We start from the raw sequence: 19,087 nt of genomic DNA on the forward strand, positions 1-19,087 counted from the left end.
AAATTTAGGTTTATTTAAGAGCAACTTTTCATAAGGATAGGCTAAGGCTATCATATCTTACCAGAATATAGAATAACAGAGCTGAAGGGATCTTGGAGGTCTTGTAGTCCAACCCCCTACCCAAGCAGGGGACGTTATACCATTCTGGACAAATGGCTGTCCAACCTCTTCTTTAAAACTTGCAGTGACAGAACACCTACAACTTCTAAAGGCAAGCAATTCCACTGGTTAGTTATTCTCACTGTCAGGAAATTTATCCTTAGTTCTGCGTTGCAGCTCTCTTTGATAATTTCCATCGATTACCTCTTGTCCTGCACTCAGGTGCTTTGGAGAATAGGTTGCCCCCCCCCTCTTCTTTGTGACAGCCTCGTATATTGGACTGCTACTGTGTGTGTGTGTGTCCCTCCCAGTTCTTTCCTTTGTTAGATTAGACATAACCAGTTCTGCAACCATTTAATCAAATGCTTTAGCTTCAGACCCATAATCATCTTTGTTGCTCTTCTCTACACTCTTTTTTTAGTCTCAACATTTTTTTTGTATTATGGTAGCCAAAACGGTATCCCAAGTGTATATAGCAGTACTAATACTTCATGTGATCTTGATATTATATAGCAGTATATAGCAGTACTAATACTTCATGTGATCTTGATATTATTTCTCTGTTGAAGCAGCCTGGGACTGCTTTGGTTTTTTTGGCAGCTACAGCACAGTGCTGGCTCATACTTAAAAAGTTGCCCACTAGGACTTCTAGATTCCTCTCACAATTACCGCTGTCAGCCAGGTGCCACTTATTCTATACCTGTACATTAGATTTTTCTTGCCTAAATGTAAAACCTTACCTTTCTCACCACTGAATTGCATTTTGTTGAATAGAGCCCAATGTTCAAGTGTGTCAAGAACTTTCTGAATCTTGAGCCTATCTTTTAAAGTGTTGGCTATTCCCCCTAGCGTGGTGCTGTCTGCAAATTCCCCTTCTATCCTGTCACCTAAATTGTTTATGAAGATATTGAAGAGTGCTGGGCCTAAGACAGATCCTTGGTGTACCCCACTGCATACTCCTCTCTATATAGATGTAGTTCTATTAAGACTACATATTGACTGCAGTTTGTCAGCCAGTTACAAATCCAGCTGGTCATAATGCTATCTATCCCACATTTTCCTATCTTACCAAGAAGTAGGTTGTGGTCTACTTAATCAAATGCCTTACTGAAGTCCAAGTATACTATGTCTACAGCATTTAGTAATTTTGTCAAAGAAGCAATAATATTTGTTTGGTATGGACTGTTTTTGACAAACCTATCTTGGCTTTTAGTAATTGCTTTGTTTGCTTCCAGATCACAGATCCATTGTTTGATTATCTTTTCCAAGATCTTCCCAGGCATTGATGTCAGGCTGATTGGTCTATTGTTTCCTGGATCCATATTTTTTTCTTTTTTGAAGATGGGAAGCACATGGAACCAGGAACCAGAAGAAGAATCCAAGAGCATACGCTTCATGAATACATCACTAGAAAGAAAAGCAGAAGGATATGAATTATGATTAGCAGTCAATTTGTTGTGGGGAAAATAGGGTTATTAGATATGTATGTTCTGTGTAAAATATGAGTTATAGGTAAAAAAAAAGTCATAATGAGCCACGGTGGTGCAGTGGTTAGAGTGCAGTACTGCAGGCACTTCTGCTGCCTGCCTGCTGCCTGCAATTTGGCAGTTCAAATCTCACCAGGCTAAAGGTTGACTCAGCCTTCCATCCTTCCGAGGTGGGTAAAATGAGGACCCAAATTGTTGGGGGCAATATGCTAACTCTGTAAACCACTTAGAGACGGATGTAAAGCATTGTAAAGTCTTAAAGTGCTATTGGTATTAAAGTCTTAAGTGCTATTGCTATAATAAAAATATCATAGTATATCATATGAAGCAATATCCTTTTGACATAATTTTTGGGGGAGATAAGCATTATCATTGAACAAAGAATTACTGTAAATGCTCCCCAGAGTTAGAGTCATCACACTTATTTATGGGACCAAAACTCAAGCTGAAAAATAAGGAACTTATTTTCTACTTAATTTTAGCAGCTAACCTAATAATTGCCCAACATTGGAAAACTTTAGATAACTCAGCAATTGAGGTGTGAATTAATATGATCTTTTCAACTGCCACATTAGAAAACATTACAGATAAAGTTAAAATAATAAAACACCAAAGGAAGGGGCCACAATTCTATTAAATTTGGGCAGACTTTATATTTTACCTTAATTGTAACCAACCCACTTCTGACAACATCTTAGCTGGTGAATAAACATAAATTTATATTACTTGTGTCTTTATTTTTTAGCAGATCTTTTCCATTTTATGTATTTTTATTCTCTGTACAGCCTATATATATATGTCAGTTATTTGACAACATTTGCTAATCACAGTTCTTTCTAATATGCCTTGAGGAAAGAGCATTATTTCCAAACTGAAACTCATTAACTGATTATTTTCTTGTTTGAATAAGCTATATAACAAATATCATAAGCAATTACTGTTCAACCCCATAAATATACAGATAATACCTAGTAATGAATCATGAAAGGGATACCAACTTGGACTTAGTATGAGAAAATCCAGAAGAGGCTTGCCTTATCCTAGGATTTTTTAAAAAATACTGAAATAATGAAATATCCTTTGCCATATTGGAAACCAAGTAGTAGGATATAGAATGAAACAAAATAGAGTTTAGGCATTTTAAACTCAGCTGCTTAATTGTAATAAAGGATGATGCCTTGTCTTATAATCCTTTTAAACTGACATAGAATATCACAATTATATTTCTTTTAACTGGTGTGAGGTTTTGTAATAATTCCTTTTTAGTATCTAAAGAATATCTTCTTTGGAAGTAACCCCAGAAAAAATTCTTTTTAAGAAAATGTGCATGTGGCGCTCAAAACATCAAAATAAAAAGTGGTATTAGATTTTTAACTTCCCTTTGTCTATAACATGGGAATAAAGATCTTGACCTCTCAGTGTTCCTTTAAGATTAGAAATTATACATTTATTGCACATTTAATATATCAATTTTTATTATATTTTCAATATTACCAAAGAGATCAATAAGTTCTGAATAGTCTAAATCTATGTTTCAAATGTTTGCAGATGTGGATCATTTTTACTTCTTCATTAGAAGCGAAACCCACAGCAAACTACAGAATTGTGGACTACAATCCCCAAGATGCACTGGGAACTGTGGCATTGAGAAAGTGACCTTTGAAAAAGGAGAAGTAGGTAGTGCACAGTACTTTCCTGGCTGCTGCTGGAGAAGATAGAATCAGTTGGCGAGATTGAAAGGCATGCTCTGGACTCCAAAGGCAGAATTTCCTAAGGAGATCTCTGCTGACTGAACTCCTCCTCCACTTCCCCGGGAGCTTTACGTCCTTCCCCTTCTGCTCAGATTTCATCCACAACCGGAGAAGCAGACTTTCACTGACGTTTTCTCTGTCGACAGCTTGTTCCTGTCAAAACTGTAAGTAAGTACCCTTTATATTCCTGAACTGAAAGTATAAACAGGAAGAAATATACAGAGTTTAGGCCTGTTGATAGTTGTCTTCAATTTTGCAAATATTCTCAGCGCTGTCCTAGCAACTGAAACTTAGCTGTTGTGGCAGATGACAATGAAATGCAACTTAACTGAATTTCATGCAAATCCGTCATTTATGAGATCTGAGCCATTTACCAGAGTCTGAAAATTAAACAGATTTGAGTTGTTACTGATGTGCTCCAACAGATTTTTCTCCAAGAGTGATAGCTATGATAACACATGGTGGAAGGAAAGTGAAGAGTCGGCATCAGTACACATGCCCAAACCATGTATTAATTTGAACTCACAGTATCATTTAGGAGGGAAAGATTGTACAAAAAAGCAAATAATTCATGTAAGAGACTGCAATTTAGTTGTCTATCTTCAAATAATCTAAATCACCAAGCAACTGATTGGTTTTCAGCATCCTTTTCATTTCCAGACAAATACCGTAATAGAATAGAATAGAATAGAATAGAATAGAATAGAATAGAATAGAATAGAATAGAATAGAATAGAATAGAATAGAATAATGTTATAATGTTATAATGTTATAAAATAATAATGTTATTTTGAAATATTTATAGAATAACTTTTAATTGGCACCTCCCCCTCCTCCAAGGTTAACTCTGTAACCAGCTTGGGTATAAAGTGCAAACTGAGAGTGAAAGAAGAATTTGCACCAGTTCATATTCTTAGGGATACATGGATGCCTGTTTGTGTTTAACAGAAAGTAATGAAATGCTTTCAGGTATAGAACCGAGAATGGCTTGATTTGCCACTGCTGGTAGCAAAGTCTAATTGGGGAATTTTTTTAAAGCTACTATATCTGGGTTGCCAAATGTAAACAAGTACTACATGGTAGCAAAGTTAGAATTGTCTACATTGCCTTGCCACCATTTAGTGCTTGCCCAGTGTTTTTGCTGCCCTGATATGGTTGCCTTAATTCTTTCGCACTTGTGAACTCAAATGACACTTCAGAAGAAGTTCAACACCAGTTTAAATAGAGCTCCAGATTTGATCTTATAAATGAATTTTATTTTTGTTTTTCATATAACAGTCTTTACCAGTCCATGGAACTAATTCCCTACAAAGAAATGTGTAGGAACTATTTACCTGGTACGCCAGTTCTATAAAGATGCCCTGACATCAAGAATATAAATGGGTTAATTGTGAACCCTCAAAAGCAAATAAACACTAGAACAGTGTTTCCCAAACTTGGGAACTTCAAGATGTATGGACTTCAACTCCCAAAATCCCACAGCCAGCCATGCTGGATGGGGAATTCTGGGAGTTGAAGTCCACACTTCTTAAAGTTCCCAAGTTTGGGAAACACTGCACTAGAAGTCAAGAGGGAAGCAAAAATCTGAATCATGAGGGTAAGAATGAAGTCCAGGCTAGCTCCTGCAGCAATGAACACTTATTTCTAGATAAGGCACTAGTTGGCCTTGAGAAAATGAAAAAGGAGCTTTACTAATCACAATTTATTGAATTACAGAGGGCTAGAGATAAAAAAGAACTATAACGATACCCAGGAAGAAGACAACCCTGAAATTAAAATGGCTCCTCTGAAATAAAGGGAAATTAATTATAAACACAGATACAAATTTGTGCAGTGCCCAGCTTCCCTACCAATTTAGGATTGCCATCTAGAATTGAAACCAATCCCAGAGACCCTTCATTCGATAAATATGTTCAATTGATATCCTTGTATATGTGTTTACAGATTTTTGTGTTTTTATGTTTGTGTGTCAGTTTAGTTTAGTTTAGTTTAGTTTAGTTTAGTTTAGTTTATTTGATTTGTATACCGCCCTACTCCCGAAGGACTCAGGGCGGTGAACAGCCAAGCAATAAAATATATAAATACACAAAATTTAAAAACCAGATAAAATCAAATTAAATCATTTTGGCCCAGACAGATTAAAACACCCCAATAATTTAAAAACATATTAAAATTTACATATTAAAAGAGGGAGGAGATTAGGCCAAGCCCGCTTGATGGAATAAAAAGGTCTTCACAGCGCAGCGGAATGTGCGCAGATCCGGGATCCTCCGTATCTCTGGGGGGAGCTCATTCCAGATGGTAGGTGCCCCCACAGAGAAGGCTCTCCCCCTAGGGGCCGCCAGCCGACACTGTTTGGCTGACGGCACCCGGAGGAGTCCCTCTCTATGAGAGCGTACTGGCCGGTGGGAGGCTATTGGTGGTAGTAGGCGGTCCCGTAGATAACCAGGTCCTAAGTCCTAAGTTGTATTAACTAGTTAGAAAGAATTGCCAGTAAATTGGTATCTCATTTACCAAATGAGATTAATTATCAAATGCTTTTCCCATCTGCATATATATGGCCACCGTGTTTTCTTGGAAAAAATAAAGGGCAAACCTGAAAAGGGACCAAATCTGAAAGAAGTTCATAAGGATTTAAAATTTATTTACTTCTCACATTTAAATAACTGTATTCTCATAAAAAGCGACTTTGAATGGCATACAACAATCAATAGCAATAGCAACATTATTGCTAAAAATAATCATTATGAAAATGACAACAAAGTCATCATTAGAATAAAAAACCCTAAAAAATAAACTACGGTATACAAACCACACAGAGAAAGTAAAAGATCTGAAACACAATTTTCTGAAATAAAGGATTGTCTCATTTATAATAAAGGATGTATAGTCACTGTAGCGCATATCAACTACTGTCTCTCAGCCATAGAAAACACACAAGAACATGCATATATATTTCCCTTTCCCAGACACAGCAAGAAAGAAAAAACAAACAGTATGGAGAAGGTGTGAAGGAAAGAGGTAATTGGGAAAAAAATGGGGGAACAAAACTGAATTTAAAAAAAGATGAGGTCGGGAAAAGAAGTAGCTGGATAGTAAAGGAGAGAAAAGGAAGAAAAATCCCATTGAGGTATTATAAAAAGGATTAAATTTTTCTGGAAAACTGTTCTAAACAAATATTAATCTTTAAAAGTACCCAAGCTTTTCAACAATAATGGCTGTAACTATCTTTACCTCATTTGGGAGGGGGGAAAAGTCCTTCCTATTGGTTAAGTAAAGTACAGTATTAGGAAAAAAATGCTTGCAATTGAGAAGCAGCTGTGCCAAATTATTCATGTGCTACATAAAAGAGATGTTATCTGTGGCCCACAAATAGTTTTTATTATTATACTGTAACTCTCTTCCACAGGCCATTCTGGCTAGAGCTAATATGGATAAAAATCTAAAATATGTCAAGAGAATCAGGTTGCTTAATGTTCTTACATAGGGACTCAAAAATATTTCAGAAGTGTGTTAGACCCTGAACAAACACAGCATTCTCTGTTAAAGCTGACACATTTTTTTCAGGCTATTATGCTAGTCCCCAAAAAGATATGATTGCTTTAATTAATTTTCTTGAAGTAATGGTGAACAGTTCTACAAAGGTGTCAATGCAATGTACATCTGCTGTAAAAAAAAAAGGCAAAGAGCAAGTTAGGAATAATAAGAAATGGCATTGAAAGTAGAGGTGTCAATATTGTAATTATTACATTATAACATAATATAAATCTATGATGTGACTGTGGGTGGAAAATTGTGTGCAGTTCTGGTTGCTACATCTCAAAAAAGATATAGTGGAGCTAGGGAAGATTTAGAGATAAATTAAGATGACAAAGAGGCTAAAGCAATTCCCCTATCTTTCAGGAAAAGGCAGAAAGATCCTGTGTTTCCTCTAAATCCAAAGCATTTCTTTCAAACTTTTGTTGAAAGTATGTGCAACCATATTGTTTAGATCAGTATCTTCCATACATCTGATCATCTCAACCAATCATGTTGACTGTCTGACCAGAATTAGTCACTCAGGTTTTTGAAAATGTGTTGGATTCAAGGACTTGCTTAGTTTTAAGTTTATAAGATGTTGCTAAGGGACTTTTCGTCATTACTTTCTAATGGTCAGAAGGAGGAAAAAGGAAAGACATTTCATCTGAAAATCATTGGGCTGCTCAGTTTGTTCCTGGATATTGTGCCAACCCTCTTACACTTGGAGCAGAAGACATTAAAGAAGACATTAAAGAAGTTGTTGGTTATATTCATATAACCTATTGAAATGTAAATTCAGACACCCACATTGTAGCACGGAGCATTATGCAAATACAGCTCTTACATTTAGTTTATAGACCTTACATTTAGTTCAATGCCTCATATAAAACGAAGCAACTGATCGACAAATCAGTTAACATGGGAAAATGTTCTGTGTAACCAGACCTTTTCATAGATCTGTTTTATATTCCTTATCCTGAAAAGGTTGATTATACTAACGTGTTTCTGCCCTTGCAGTGCCCTTATATAGTTAGTATGCTAGAAACTCAAATGTACTTGATTATTAATTCAAATTGGAAAGTTCTAAATTTTAGGGACTATTATGAGCTGTCCAGAATTACATGAGATAGGCAGACACATAAGATCTGTAAATAAATAAATAAATAAATAAATAAATAAATCAGGGCAATAAAGATTAGTAGGCTTGGTTTGTTTGCTTGCAGATCTCCACTAGTTTCTAATAATGGCTGCGGATGTTTATAACAAGAAGGATGTGCCGAATGGGTCCTTGGCACCAACTGGTGGACAGCAGTCCGAGAGGTCAGAGAGTCCAACACCAGGATTGACCCAGGGAACAGAACCAGGTGAGTCACAGTAGACATATATTGTGCAATTTTGGATGGAATAATGTTGTTATTACACACAACACACACACATACAATTACGTTATTATTTTGGGGGGTAGGGGATAAATAGACCAATGTCAAACTCAGAAATGGGGTAAGAAATAATGAGCCAAAGAAATTAAGGAATGAGATAAAGAAAAGGTAATGTAAGTAAATCTAGCTAAAACTATGCAATATATTTCATCTTACCTTTCTATTGTCGCACACCATTGTTGTTTATAACATGCCAATTCACTACTTCATACATTCTTTTATTTTTTTAATATTCCTTTCTGAGAATCTCATCAACTCCATTTAACAACACCTTTCTTAATCTTTCCTCTCCTGTTAATCCAATTCTTTCTTTTTTCATATATATATATGATATATTCAGAGAGAGTATGGATATGCATTATTATCAGCTCTATTTTAGATGATAGTAAGACCTTCTTCTTGTTTTTCTGATATTTTAAGTTAATATCTTTTTTGGTAAGAGGGAAGAATTTCTATACAGTGGTAGCTTATTAAGAAGAATAGGAGAGCAGCCAGAAAGCAGCAATTATTATAATTGAATTATAAAATCCAGTCAACTAACCTATTTTCCACATGAGAACCATTCCTAAATAAAAACTTGCATAGAGAACACCATAACCAGTGCAATGTGTAGAAAGAAATATTAAATGTAGCACATAGTCACACTAAAATCTCAACAAAACACTAACATTAGAAATGCCAAAACAATACATTAAATGCCCAGGAAAGTAATAGCTTTACCTGTGTCAACATTATAATAATAAAGATATCAGATCAATTTCTCAGAAGATGGCTTTTTTTCTGCAAATCGGGAAAAAAGTCTTTGCTACCTGCTCTGCCTTACTGGAGAAACTGTTCAGACAGCCTGATCTCAAGCTGTTTAAGTGTTATATGTTAATGTGTGAACATTTTGTATTGGGCCCAGAAATAGATGGCCAGCCAGTGCAGATGGCAAAGTTATAAACATATGATTAGATCAAGTCTAAAAATCCACTAAATTGCTACCCAAAATCCTAGTCTCAGGCTGATATGAAAAAGTGTGGTTACTTTCCTGGGTTTTATTAGGAAGAATAATAGTAACATGTCCAGAAATATCAACAATTATGCAAGGAAAAAAAGGGGGGCCTACAAAACAAACATATCTTCATAGCATTGGGGGAGGGAAACCATCCGGAATAAAACATGAGCAGATAATCCTGATTTCAGACTCTGAGACTAATTAATCCCAAACCATATATTTTCATAGAATGAAAACCACTGTTTCTGCTTAATGGGCCATATTCCTGTGAATCTACGACTCTATACTCTGAGATTCTTAACTTGATTTCAGATTATTATTGGGAACCTAATGCTCAGTTTTTCTTTGACTGCTTTAAAATACTTAATATATCCAGCCTTCTTTGACTAATATATTAAATGTACCTAAAGAATATGCAAATCCTACTTAAGGAAGGAAGACATAATGAATTTCAAGTTCCTGGATAAGAATTCAAATCTTTTGAGCTCAGGTATTAGTTATCACATTCAAATATTAAAATTAAAAGATCTGCCTGTTTTACATTGTTTCCAAAGGAAGAACATCCATTATGATTTAAGGGTGGTATGAAATATTCATTACAATAAATGTAATCTTCTAACCTTTAATATTTAAATGTAACTCCTTGTTCCTTAGTTAACACAAAGCACAGAAACAGAAATGTTAGCACAATTTTAAAGAAAAATTATGATTTATTTACCATCTTATGTAGGGTGATGCATTGATGAGGTTTGCAAGTCATTCTGTCTGATGCCTTTGTCACAGCTTAAACTGTTGCCTAGTTCTGTTCTGAAAAACTGACCACTTATCCTGGTATTGTTTATTAGGGGCAGGCCAAGAGGGAGCCATATTTGTTCATACTAGGTCATATGAGGATCTAACTGGTACAGACAATACAGAATCAGCAGCCAAGAGCCCAGGCGAGAGGGAAGAGCCTCAAGGTGATGAACTCAAGATAGAAGAGATCAGCAAGGATTTCAGTGAACTAAGCACACAACTTACTGGTATAGCACTGGACCTGGAAGAAGAGATAAGGCAGAACAGTGAGGGCAATTTGGAACTCTCGCCACAAGGTTCACGTCGAGATTCAGTCATATCAGGGAAAGAAGAAGAAGATATAACCATGGAGGCCTGGCGTATGCATCAGAAGCATGTCTTTGTTCTAAGTGAGGCAGGCAAGCCCATATACTCACGATATGGGTGTGAAGAGGCTTTGTCTACTACCATGGGAGTAATGATGGCTTTGGTCTCCTTTGTAGAGGCAGAGAAGAATGCCATCAGATCAATTCATGCAGGTACTCATTCACACCCTTCTTCCCGACAAAGTAGGCCTGTTGGAAAGTAGAATATGGTATGAGAGAAAGACAAAAGAAATGACAGTGCAAAGTCTTCTGCAGAGATATCAGGATGACATAGTCCTGACTTTTACCCAAAACAATCCAAAATGCTTCTGTAAGTTATCTATTTATTAAATGTACTCACCACCAGGGGTGAAATGCTACCGGTTCGCTCCGGTTTGAGTGAACCGGTTGTGATAAAAACTACCACCAGGTGAACTGGTAGTAAAAAATGCTTTAAAAAGTAAAAACAAAAGGTTCCGACAATCACAGCTGTGCCGCGTGATCGTCGGAACCTTTTTTTTACTTTTTTAAAGCATTTTTACTACCTATTGGCCCGAACCGGTAGTAAAGAAATGCTTTAAAAAAACAAAACAAAAAAAAGGTTCCGACGATCGCGTGGCACAGCTGTGATTGTCGGAACCTTTTTTTACTTTTTAAAAGCATTTTTACTACCTATTCGCCCGAACCAGTAGTAAAAAAATGCTTTTAAAAAGTTTTTTTTTAAAGTTGGCCATGCCCACCCAGTCAAATGACCCCCCCCCACCAAGCCACACCCACAGAACTGGTAGTAACAAATTTTACATTTCACTACTGCTCACCGCCCATCACACTGTCACGTGACTCTAGGTGGCTTACAATCCAATAAAACAATATTATACTGTAAAAGATTAAAACCGTAAGACAATAAATACATTAAAATTAATAAAGAAATAATTTAAAATAGGCAGGGGGATTTGGCTGAACTTAACAAGTTTAATAATTTGATAATATGCTATTTCATCTTTAGTTTAGCATCAGGTAAGGCCTAGATTAACAAAATTGAATGTTTCTGTAAATCTGCTCTGTAAAGAGCAGATCCAAAGTCAATTTATAATAAAAGTGATCAAAATCAATGTTCAGAGAGAAGAATATGACTAGATTGCTAAAATCTAGGGTCGAGGCTGGGCCCTGCGAGAGGGTACGGCACCAGGGATACAGGGTCGGATATGTGGGAGGGGGCGGGAGCTCGATCCAGGGAGGGTTGTGCAATCAGTACTGTAGGTGGGAGGGGCAGATATGGCGGTGGCAGGGGGCCATATGTTTCGGGAGTGCGCACTCGCTACCTTCGAGTGATGGTGCGCTCCGGTCCCCAATGCCTTTCTCGTGTCCCAGGTGGCTTAGATCCTCAGGCTTTGGACCTCCGGCTGATGTTATGTAACGCCAGGTCTGTGGTAAATAAAGCCCCCCTCATTTACGATCTTATTCAGGAGGGGGGAGCGGACCTGGTGGGTATCACGGAGATCTGGTTGGGCCCGGAAGGGGGGGTGCCCCTTGTAGAAATGTGCCCACTAGGTTTCCAGGCATTCCATCAGCCGAGGGCCCGGGGAGGGGAGGGGGGTGGCAGCATAATTAACAAAGATCTATGTCCGAGGCAGACCACTGTTCCTCAGATAGCTGGATGTGAGTCCCTCCTCGTGAAGTGGGGCCATGGGGTACAGGTGGGTCTGCTGATCGTGTACCTGGTTCCCTGCTACGTGGCAGCGGCCCTGCCTGAGCTGCCTGATATGATAGCTGGGGTGGCAGTTGGTACCCCCAGGCTGATGGTTATGGCTTCCATGATGGCCTTGGACCTGACCCAGTTAGTTCAAGGCCCTACTCACATGGGGGGACACACTCTGGATCTGATTTTTGTCTCTGGTCAGTGGCAGAATGATCTAGAAATAGGGGATTTTGTTATGCAGCCCTTGTCATGGTCTGATCATTCACTCCTTCGACTGGATCTTCGAACCGCTACCCCTCGCCGCAGGGAGACAGAACCGGTCAGATGGTTCCATCCCAGGCGCCTGATGGACCCGGAGAGGTTCCGGACGGAGCTTGGGCCACTTCCTGAGGCTCTGACCCATGACTCGACTGAAGAACTAGTGGCTACCTGGCATAGGGCGGCCACTGGGGCTTTGGACCGCGTCGTGCCTTTGTGGCCTCTGACTCGGCACCGATCTCAATTGGCTCCTTGGTTCTCTGAGGAGCTGAGAGAGTTGAAGCGCCAGAAAAGATGCCTGGAGAGCGATTGGAGGGCCAGCCGTTCCGAATCTGACCTATTCTGACTTAATATGAGACTGGTGAGGTCTCATATTAAGACCTACTAGTGGCGATCAAAGCAGCAAAATTTAATTATTTTTCCGCTTGATTGGGTCTGCGGATAACCACTCAGCCGCCCTGTTTAGGGTGACCCGCTCCCTTCTCCGTATGAGAGAGCGGGAAGACCCTTGCAGGGTAGGGCTGAGGACTTTGTGCAATATCTGCACGACAAAATCACTCAGATTCGAGAGGGCTTGGACTCCGACTGGATGGGTTCAGATGGGATGATGGAAGTAGGTCTTGAGAATGTTAGCTGGGAGGAGTTTGACCTTGTGACTCCGGAGGACGTGGACAGGGTCTTGGGTAGGCTGAATGCGACCACATGTTTGCTGGACCCGTGTCCCTCCTGGTTGGTGCTGGCTTCCCGGGAGGTTACACGAGGCTGGCTCCAAGGGATTGCTAACGCTTCTTTGAGTGAGGGTTTCTTTCCCGCCGCTTTGAAAGAGGCGGTGGTGAGGCCCCTCCTCAAGAAGCCTTCCCTGGACCCGGCTGTTTTATCAAATTATCGTCCTATCTCCAACCTTTGTTTTGTGGCGAAGGTTGTTGAGAGTGTGGTGGCATGACAGCTTCCTCAGCACCTGGATGAAGCGGATTATCTGGATCTGTTCCAGTCGGGTTTCAGGCCTGGGTATAGCACGGAAACGGCATTGGTCACATTGGTCGATGATCTCTGGAGGGCTCGGGACAGGGGCTGTTCCTCTGTCCTGGTCCTGTTAGATCTCTCAGCGGCTTTTGATACCATCGACCATGGTATCATGCTGTGCCGGCTGGAGGGGTTAGGAGTGGGGGGCACCGTTATGTGGTGGTTCGCCTCCTTCCTCTCCGGCCATATGCAGTCTGTGTCAGCAGGGGGGCAGAGGTCGACCCCAAGGCGCCTAGTCTGTGGGGTGCCACAGGGGTCGGTCCTCTCGCCCCTCCTGTTCAACATTTATGTGAAGCTGCTGGGTGAGATCATCCGTGGCTTCAGGGTGGATTTCCATCAGTACGCTGATGACACTCAGCTGTACATTTTCACCCCAGGCCACCCCAATTATGCCCTTGAAGTGATGTCCCGGTGCCTGGAGGCCGTACGAATCTGGATGGGGAGGAACAAGCTCAGATTTAACCCTTCCAAGACTGAGTGGCTGTGGTTTCCGACGTCCCGTCATAGTCAGTTGACCCCATCACTGACTATTGGGGGTGAGATCTTGACCCCCTCAGAGAGGGCTCGCAACTTGGGTGTCCTTAGAAGACCATCTGACGGCTGTGGCCAGGGGGGCTTTTTATCAGGTTCGCCTGATTTACCAGTTGCGTCCCTTTCTGGATTGGGACTCCTTACGCACAGTCACTCACGCCCTCCTCACTTCCCGTCTGGACTATTGTAACGCTCTCTACACGGGGCTCCCCTTGAAGAGCACCCAGAGGTGCTCCAACTGGTCCAGAATGCGGCCACGCAGGTAATTATGGGAGCGACCTGACACTCCCATGTAACACCGCTCCTGCGCGAGCTGCACTGGCTCCCGGTGGTCTTCCGGGTGCGATTCAAGGTGTTGGTTGCCACCTTTAAAGCGCTCCATGGCATGGGCCCTGAGTATCTACGAGACCGCCTTCTGCCACCAATAGCCTCCCATCGACTGGTACACTCCCACAGAGAGGGGCTCCTCCGAGTGCCATCAGCTAGACAATGCCGGCTGACGACCCCCAGGGGGAGAGCATTCTCTGTGAGGGGCCCTACCCTCTGGAATGAGCTGCCCCCGGAGATTCGTAGGATTACCGACCTGCGTACCTTTCGCCATGCCCTAAAAACATTACTATTCCAACAAGCCGGGCTGGCCTAAATAATAATAATATTTTTACTATTTTTAATGGGTTGTTGTATTAGAATTTTCGGCCAATTGATTTAATTGTTTTAACTTGTTTTTAATTTTTCTATTGTCATGGTTTTATTTCTGGCTGTACACCGCCCTGAGTCCTTCAGGAGAAGGGCGGTATAGAAATTTAATTTTTAAAAAAAAGGATGCTAGTGTCCAACCTATAGGTGGAAGAGAATTAATCAAAACTTCTTAAGTAAGAACTTTCAAAACCTAAGAATAATTTTAATTAAGTCTCATTACTTCTCATAGAAGTACTAAACCTATAGTTTGTACCATTTTAGATTGCAGGTAGAGATTAATAAAACATCCCTTGCATGCAAAGACCAATCATTATCAGAAGATGGCAATTCCCAAGAGTAACCCTCACTGAAGTAAAAACTATTTTCAAAAGGGCCTTAGGGTTACCACTGTAGCTCAAAATATTGACGCACTTTCTCTCATTCTCTCCCTCTCCATTTTGACTCTTTGCCAGATGGATACAAGGTGGTCTTTGTGCGCAAGAGTCCCTTGGTGCTTGTTGCAGTGGCTCAGACTCGACAGTCAGAGCAAGAAATTGCTCAAGAACTCCTTTATATCTATTACCAGATAGTCAGTCTCTTGACATTGACTCAGCTTAACCGGATATTCCAACAGAAGCAGAACTATGATCTAAGGAGACTGTTAGCAGGCTCTGAGCGTATAACTGACAACTTGGTAGACCTGATGGCTAGAGACCCCAGTTTTCTCATGGGGGCAGCACGTTGCCTGCCTATGGCTGCCGGAGTCAGGGATGTGGTGAGTACTTGCCTTCAACAAGCCAAAGCTAAAAGCCTGGTATTTGCCATCTTATTGTCAAAAAACCAATTGGTATCACTTGTGAGGAAAAGGGACCAATTCCTTCATCCAATTGATCTCCATTTACTCTTTAATCTCATTAGCTCATCCTCCTCATTTAGAGAAGGAGAAGGTTGGACTCCAATATGCCTTCCCAAGTTCAATTCCAATGGTTTCTTCCACGCTCACATTTCTTATTTGGAACCAAACGTTGACTTGTGCCTTGTCCTGATTTCTACTGATCGTGAGGACTTCTTTACTGTATCTCACTGCAAGCAAAAGTTCCAAGAACGCCTAAAGAAGCGCGGTGTTCATCATGTTCTCTTGGAAGCAGTGCGTACTCCTTTCTACAGTGTCTCCCAGGTGGGAATTCCAGACCTTCGACATTTCATCTACAAATCTAAGAGTTCAGGACTTTTTACCAGGTGAGAGTCCATTCTGGGCAACACCCATCTTCCAGCTTCTCTCTAGTACTCTGCAAGGATAGATGGGATTGATTTAATCTGCGTTGATCGGTTCAATTTAGTCTGTGTTGGATAGTCTATTTCAGGAGGATGGCATCCATAGTTAGTCTTGGGACATCAAGCTCCTACTGAATTAATAAAACAGATTAAATTACAAATTGACATGCACAATATCTGTCCAGGAAACAAAAATCAACTCCGTCTTTTGAGTTATAGGTATTTGAACAATCCTGCTAATAATTTGTTGGCGTTTTACGCTGGCCAGATTTCAAAACCTTATGGCCATCAAATCATGGATACTTATGTCATTATATAGCTACTTTAGTGAACAGCAATGAAAAGTTAACATAGGTAGTCAGATGGTACTACAAATGAGAAAGACAATGTGGTTGCATAATCCTATAGAAAAGCAGCACCTAAGAACTTAGTTTTGCCATAGAGTTTGTTGTCTAGTTGAATAGTCTAATCACTTTCAAGAGACATTTTATATCCTCAAGAGTCCAATCCAGATTACACCTATAAATTAATTGTAAGGAGATAGGTAAGTACTGTGGATGCACTTCGAAAATGTTGTTTGTAGAATCCTTTTCCTGAACTGACATGGGAGATAATTATCAAATCTGTCCTTCCAGTCTAGCAGTATCTTCTGGGATGAAACAAAAAAAAAAAAAGAGTGTTACAGACAAGAAAAGAGAGCACTCTAGTTCCACCTATGGACCATCTGTGTACAAATATCTATATCCAGTTTATGCAAAGAAGTGTCCAGGTTTGTTGGGTCACAGGCTATACTTTACTTTTGTTGGGCTGAGGTCCACACAAGAAGTAAATAAGACCCAGAGAAAGAACCAGGCAAGATCAGAGAGAATTTAATTTCCTTCTACGATATCAAAACAACAATTTGGGTACACAAAAAACGCACAAAAGTTCAAAATCTTTATTATATAACAAATACCTTGATGCAAGTTACAGTGTGTTATTTTTTTCTCTTTGCATATGTTATCGACTTTGAATTGAAAAGATCAAATAATTTTAATGCTAAATAATAATATCGACATCCAAAATTATAACTAATATTGATAGAATATCTTCTTTTTTCTTTTCCTTATATACTCTTAAGGTATATAAATAATAGAATATCAAGAATTTGTCATTATAGCTTATAATTATAATTGTACTGACATTTTTAAAAAATAAAAATAAAAAATGGCAACCACTTTTAGACAGGTTCTCTACCTTAGGCTTTGAGAGACATACTGTATGTGACCCTAGAATGACTAAGTCTAAAGAAGGTCCTGATCGCAATTCTCAAAAGTATCTGATTGATAAAATTTCAGCTCTAATATTTAAAGTTTCTGTTTTAATGATAGATCATCCCAAAATTGGGATCAGGGAACATTATTTAGTAAAATCACTGGCTGTAAACTCTGCTGAACTGAGAATTTTTTTCTCTTAGGCAAAAAAACCTAGTTATTTAATTTACCTTTATGACAAAAAGGATTATTCAATGAAAGTGTGTTTTTTCCAGCCCAGAGATTGAAGCTCCCTACATCACTGAGGAAGAAAAGGAAAGACTCCTGGAATTGTATCAGTACTTGCATAGCCGAGCTCACAATTCCACCCGTCCTCTCAATAACATCTATTATATTGGATCCAATGAAAATCTCCTGGCCTGGGTAAGAATTTATTTCATTACTGCAGCTTCTAGAAAAATTGTAGTAAAAGCAGGACCTAGTCCCAGATAACTTTATTACCTGGAAGATATATTAATGTATTAGTACAACTGAAACCTTGCACACTTCTTCACTTACAGCAAATGGCCCAATGAAACAGGGCAACAATTATCTGTATGTAATAAAAACAATAGGGGCAATTTGCTTTACATGTCAACAGTAACATGAGAGTCCCAAAGGTGTTTTTCAAGAGGCAACTGGACTTTCTGGTTTTTCTTTGAAGACGTTTCGCTTCTCATCCAAGAAGCTTCTTCAGCTTCTTCAACGTCTTCAGAGAAAAACCAGAAAGTCCAGCTTGAAAAAGCATCTGGGACAGCCATGACCTGGATGACTGAGAATCTCCATAGACAAGTAACACGAGAGGAACTGCTTTGCTCTGATTGCATATTGTAATAGAAATTTAAACATTTTCCAGGTGACCAGTGCTTTTGAACTCTACGTGTGCTTCACCCCCCTGGGTACCAAAGCAGCAGCTGTCAGCGCTGTCAACAAGCTGATGAAGTGGATCCGTAAGGAGGAGGACCGGCTTTTTATATTGTCGCCCCAGACTTACTGACTGTTGTGACCTGGGCTGCCTGCCTTGTTCTGAATACTCCAAAACTACTTCCTGTGTCTGCTGGGAGTAGACATAGTCAGTTTCTCGTCCTCCTTCTCTCTCTCGCTCTCTCGCTCTCTCTCCCTTTCTGGGGAAGATTTCCGGCCCACAGTGGATATGTGCATAAGGCAGGAGTTCTCTGGGTAAAAGAGCTTTTGGCTGACATGGTGCACACGGGTATCAGAAGAGTCCAACATTTCAGGGTTAGTTTCAGATATTGCATCTAGAATTGGAACATAGACCTCCTGCCATCCTGTAAGTATTATTTGAATCTGTTTCAGCCTAAAAATATGTCCTTTCTACCATTTTCTGCATATTTTGAGGCTATGTTAAACAAATCTTCTTTCCCATAACTGATTTTCTCTACTGACCTTTTGAACATAGTGCCACAGGTATTAAGTTTTCCCATCTCTCTTAATCTTGACTAATTGGGGGAAGGTAGGTTGGTGGCTTAGCAGGTGCCTTCTCATAGGAATTTTCCATATAAAGGCCTGAACAAATGCACAGAAGGTGTGGCAAACATATAGATAGTGAGGGAGAAAACAGTTTTATGTCCCTTTTATAGGAAGATAAAAAAAAAAATCCCAAGGAGGTTTTTTTCTTTTTATGACTCCAAAACATGTTTTGCTCTTTGAGATTAACAAATTTAAAGAAGTTCACAGATTATCTTCAAATTGCTAGTGAAGGACTGAAGTGTAGTAGCAAAGGCAATATATAAGTATTTTCAATTAGAGGCACTCAGATCCTCCAGTAAGTGGCATGAGCCTAGTAGTTGGAAAATATTTTATAAATTATTTCCACTCCTTCCTGTGAGTTTCTCCTTAGAACCCATTTATCTAATGCTTATTTGGACCAAATTCTTGA

General features: G+C 39.6%; 1 protein-coding gene across 1 annotated transcript; it reads left to right on the forward strand.

The window, feature by feature from the left end:
- Nucleotides 1–3,449: 3,449 nt before the first annotated feature.
- Nucleotides 3,450–18,467, forward strand: MON1A (MON1 homolog A, secretory trafficking associated). Its single transcript, XM_070933745.1, has 6 exons — nucleotides 3,450–3,505; nucleotides 8,080–8,220; nucleotides 10,138–10,605; nucleotides 15,094–15,859; nucleotides 17,424–17,571; nucleotides 18,044–18,467. Exons 2-6 carry the CDS (start codon nucleotides 8,100–8,102, stop codon nucleotides 18,182–18,184), a joined length of 1,644 nt encoding a protein of 547 aa, XP_070789846.1. The 5' UTR covers nucleotides 3,450–3,505; nucleotides 8,080–8,099; the 3' UTR covers nucleotides 18,185–18,467.
- The last annotated feature ends 620 nt before the right edge of the window (nucleotides 18,468–19,087 follow it).

The sequence above is a fragment of the Pituophis catenifer genome, unplaced genomic scaffold (genome assembly GCF_029215685.1).
Source record: "Pituophis catenifer annectens isolate HBS135680 unplaced genomic scaffold, rPitCat1.0.hap2 SCAF_2, whole genome shotgun sequence".
NCBI classification, from domain to species: domain Eukaryota; kingdom Metazoa; phylum Chordata; class Lepidosauria; order Squamata; family Colubridae; genus Pituophis; species Pituophis catenifer.

Excerpts from the sequence above, each read along its gene's own strand:
- MON1A (XM_070933745.1), top strand. The coding sequence starts at position 8,100 with ATGGCTGCGGATGTTTATAACAAGAAGGATGTGCCGAATGGGTCCTTG. Across the intron at positions 10,606-15,093 it reads CATCAGATCAATTCATGCAG|ATGGATACAAGGTGGTCTTT; the intron begins GTACTCATTCAC and ends ACTCTTTGCCAG. Across the intron at positions 17,572-18,043 it reads ATGAAAATCTCCTGGCCTGG|GTGACCAGTGCTTTTGAACT; the intron begins GTAAGAATTTAT and ends AACATTTTCCAG.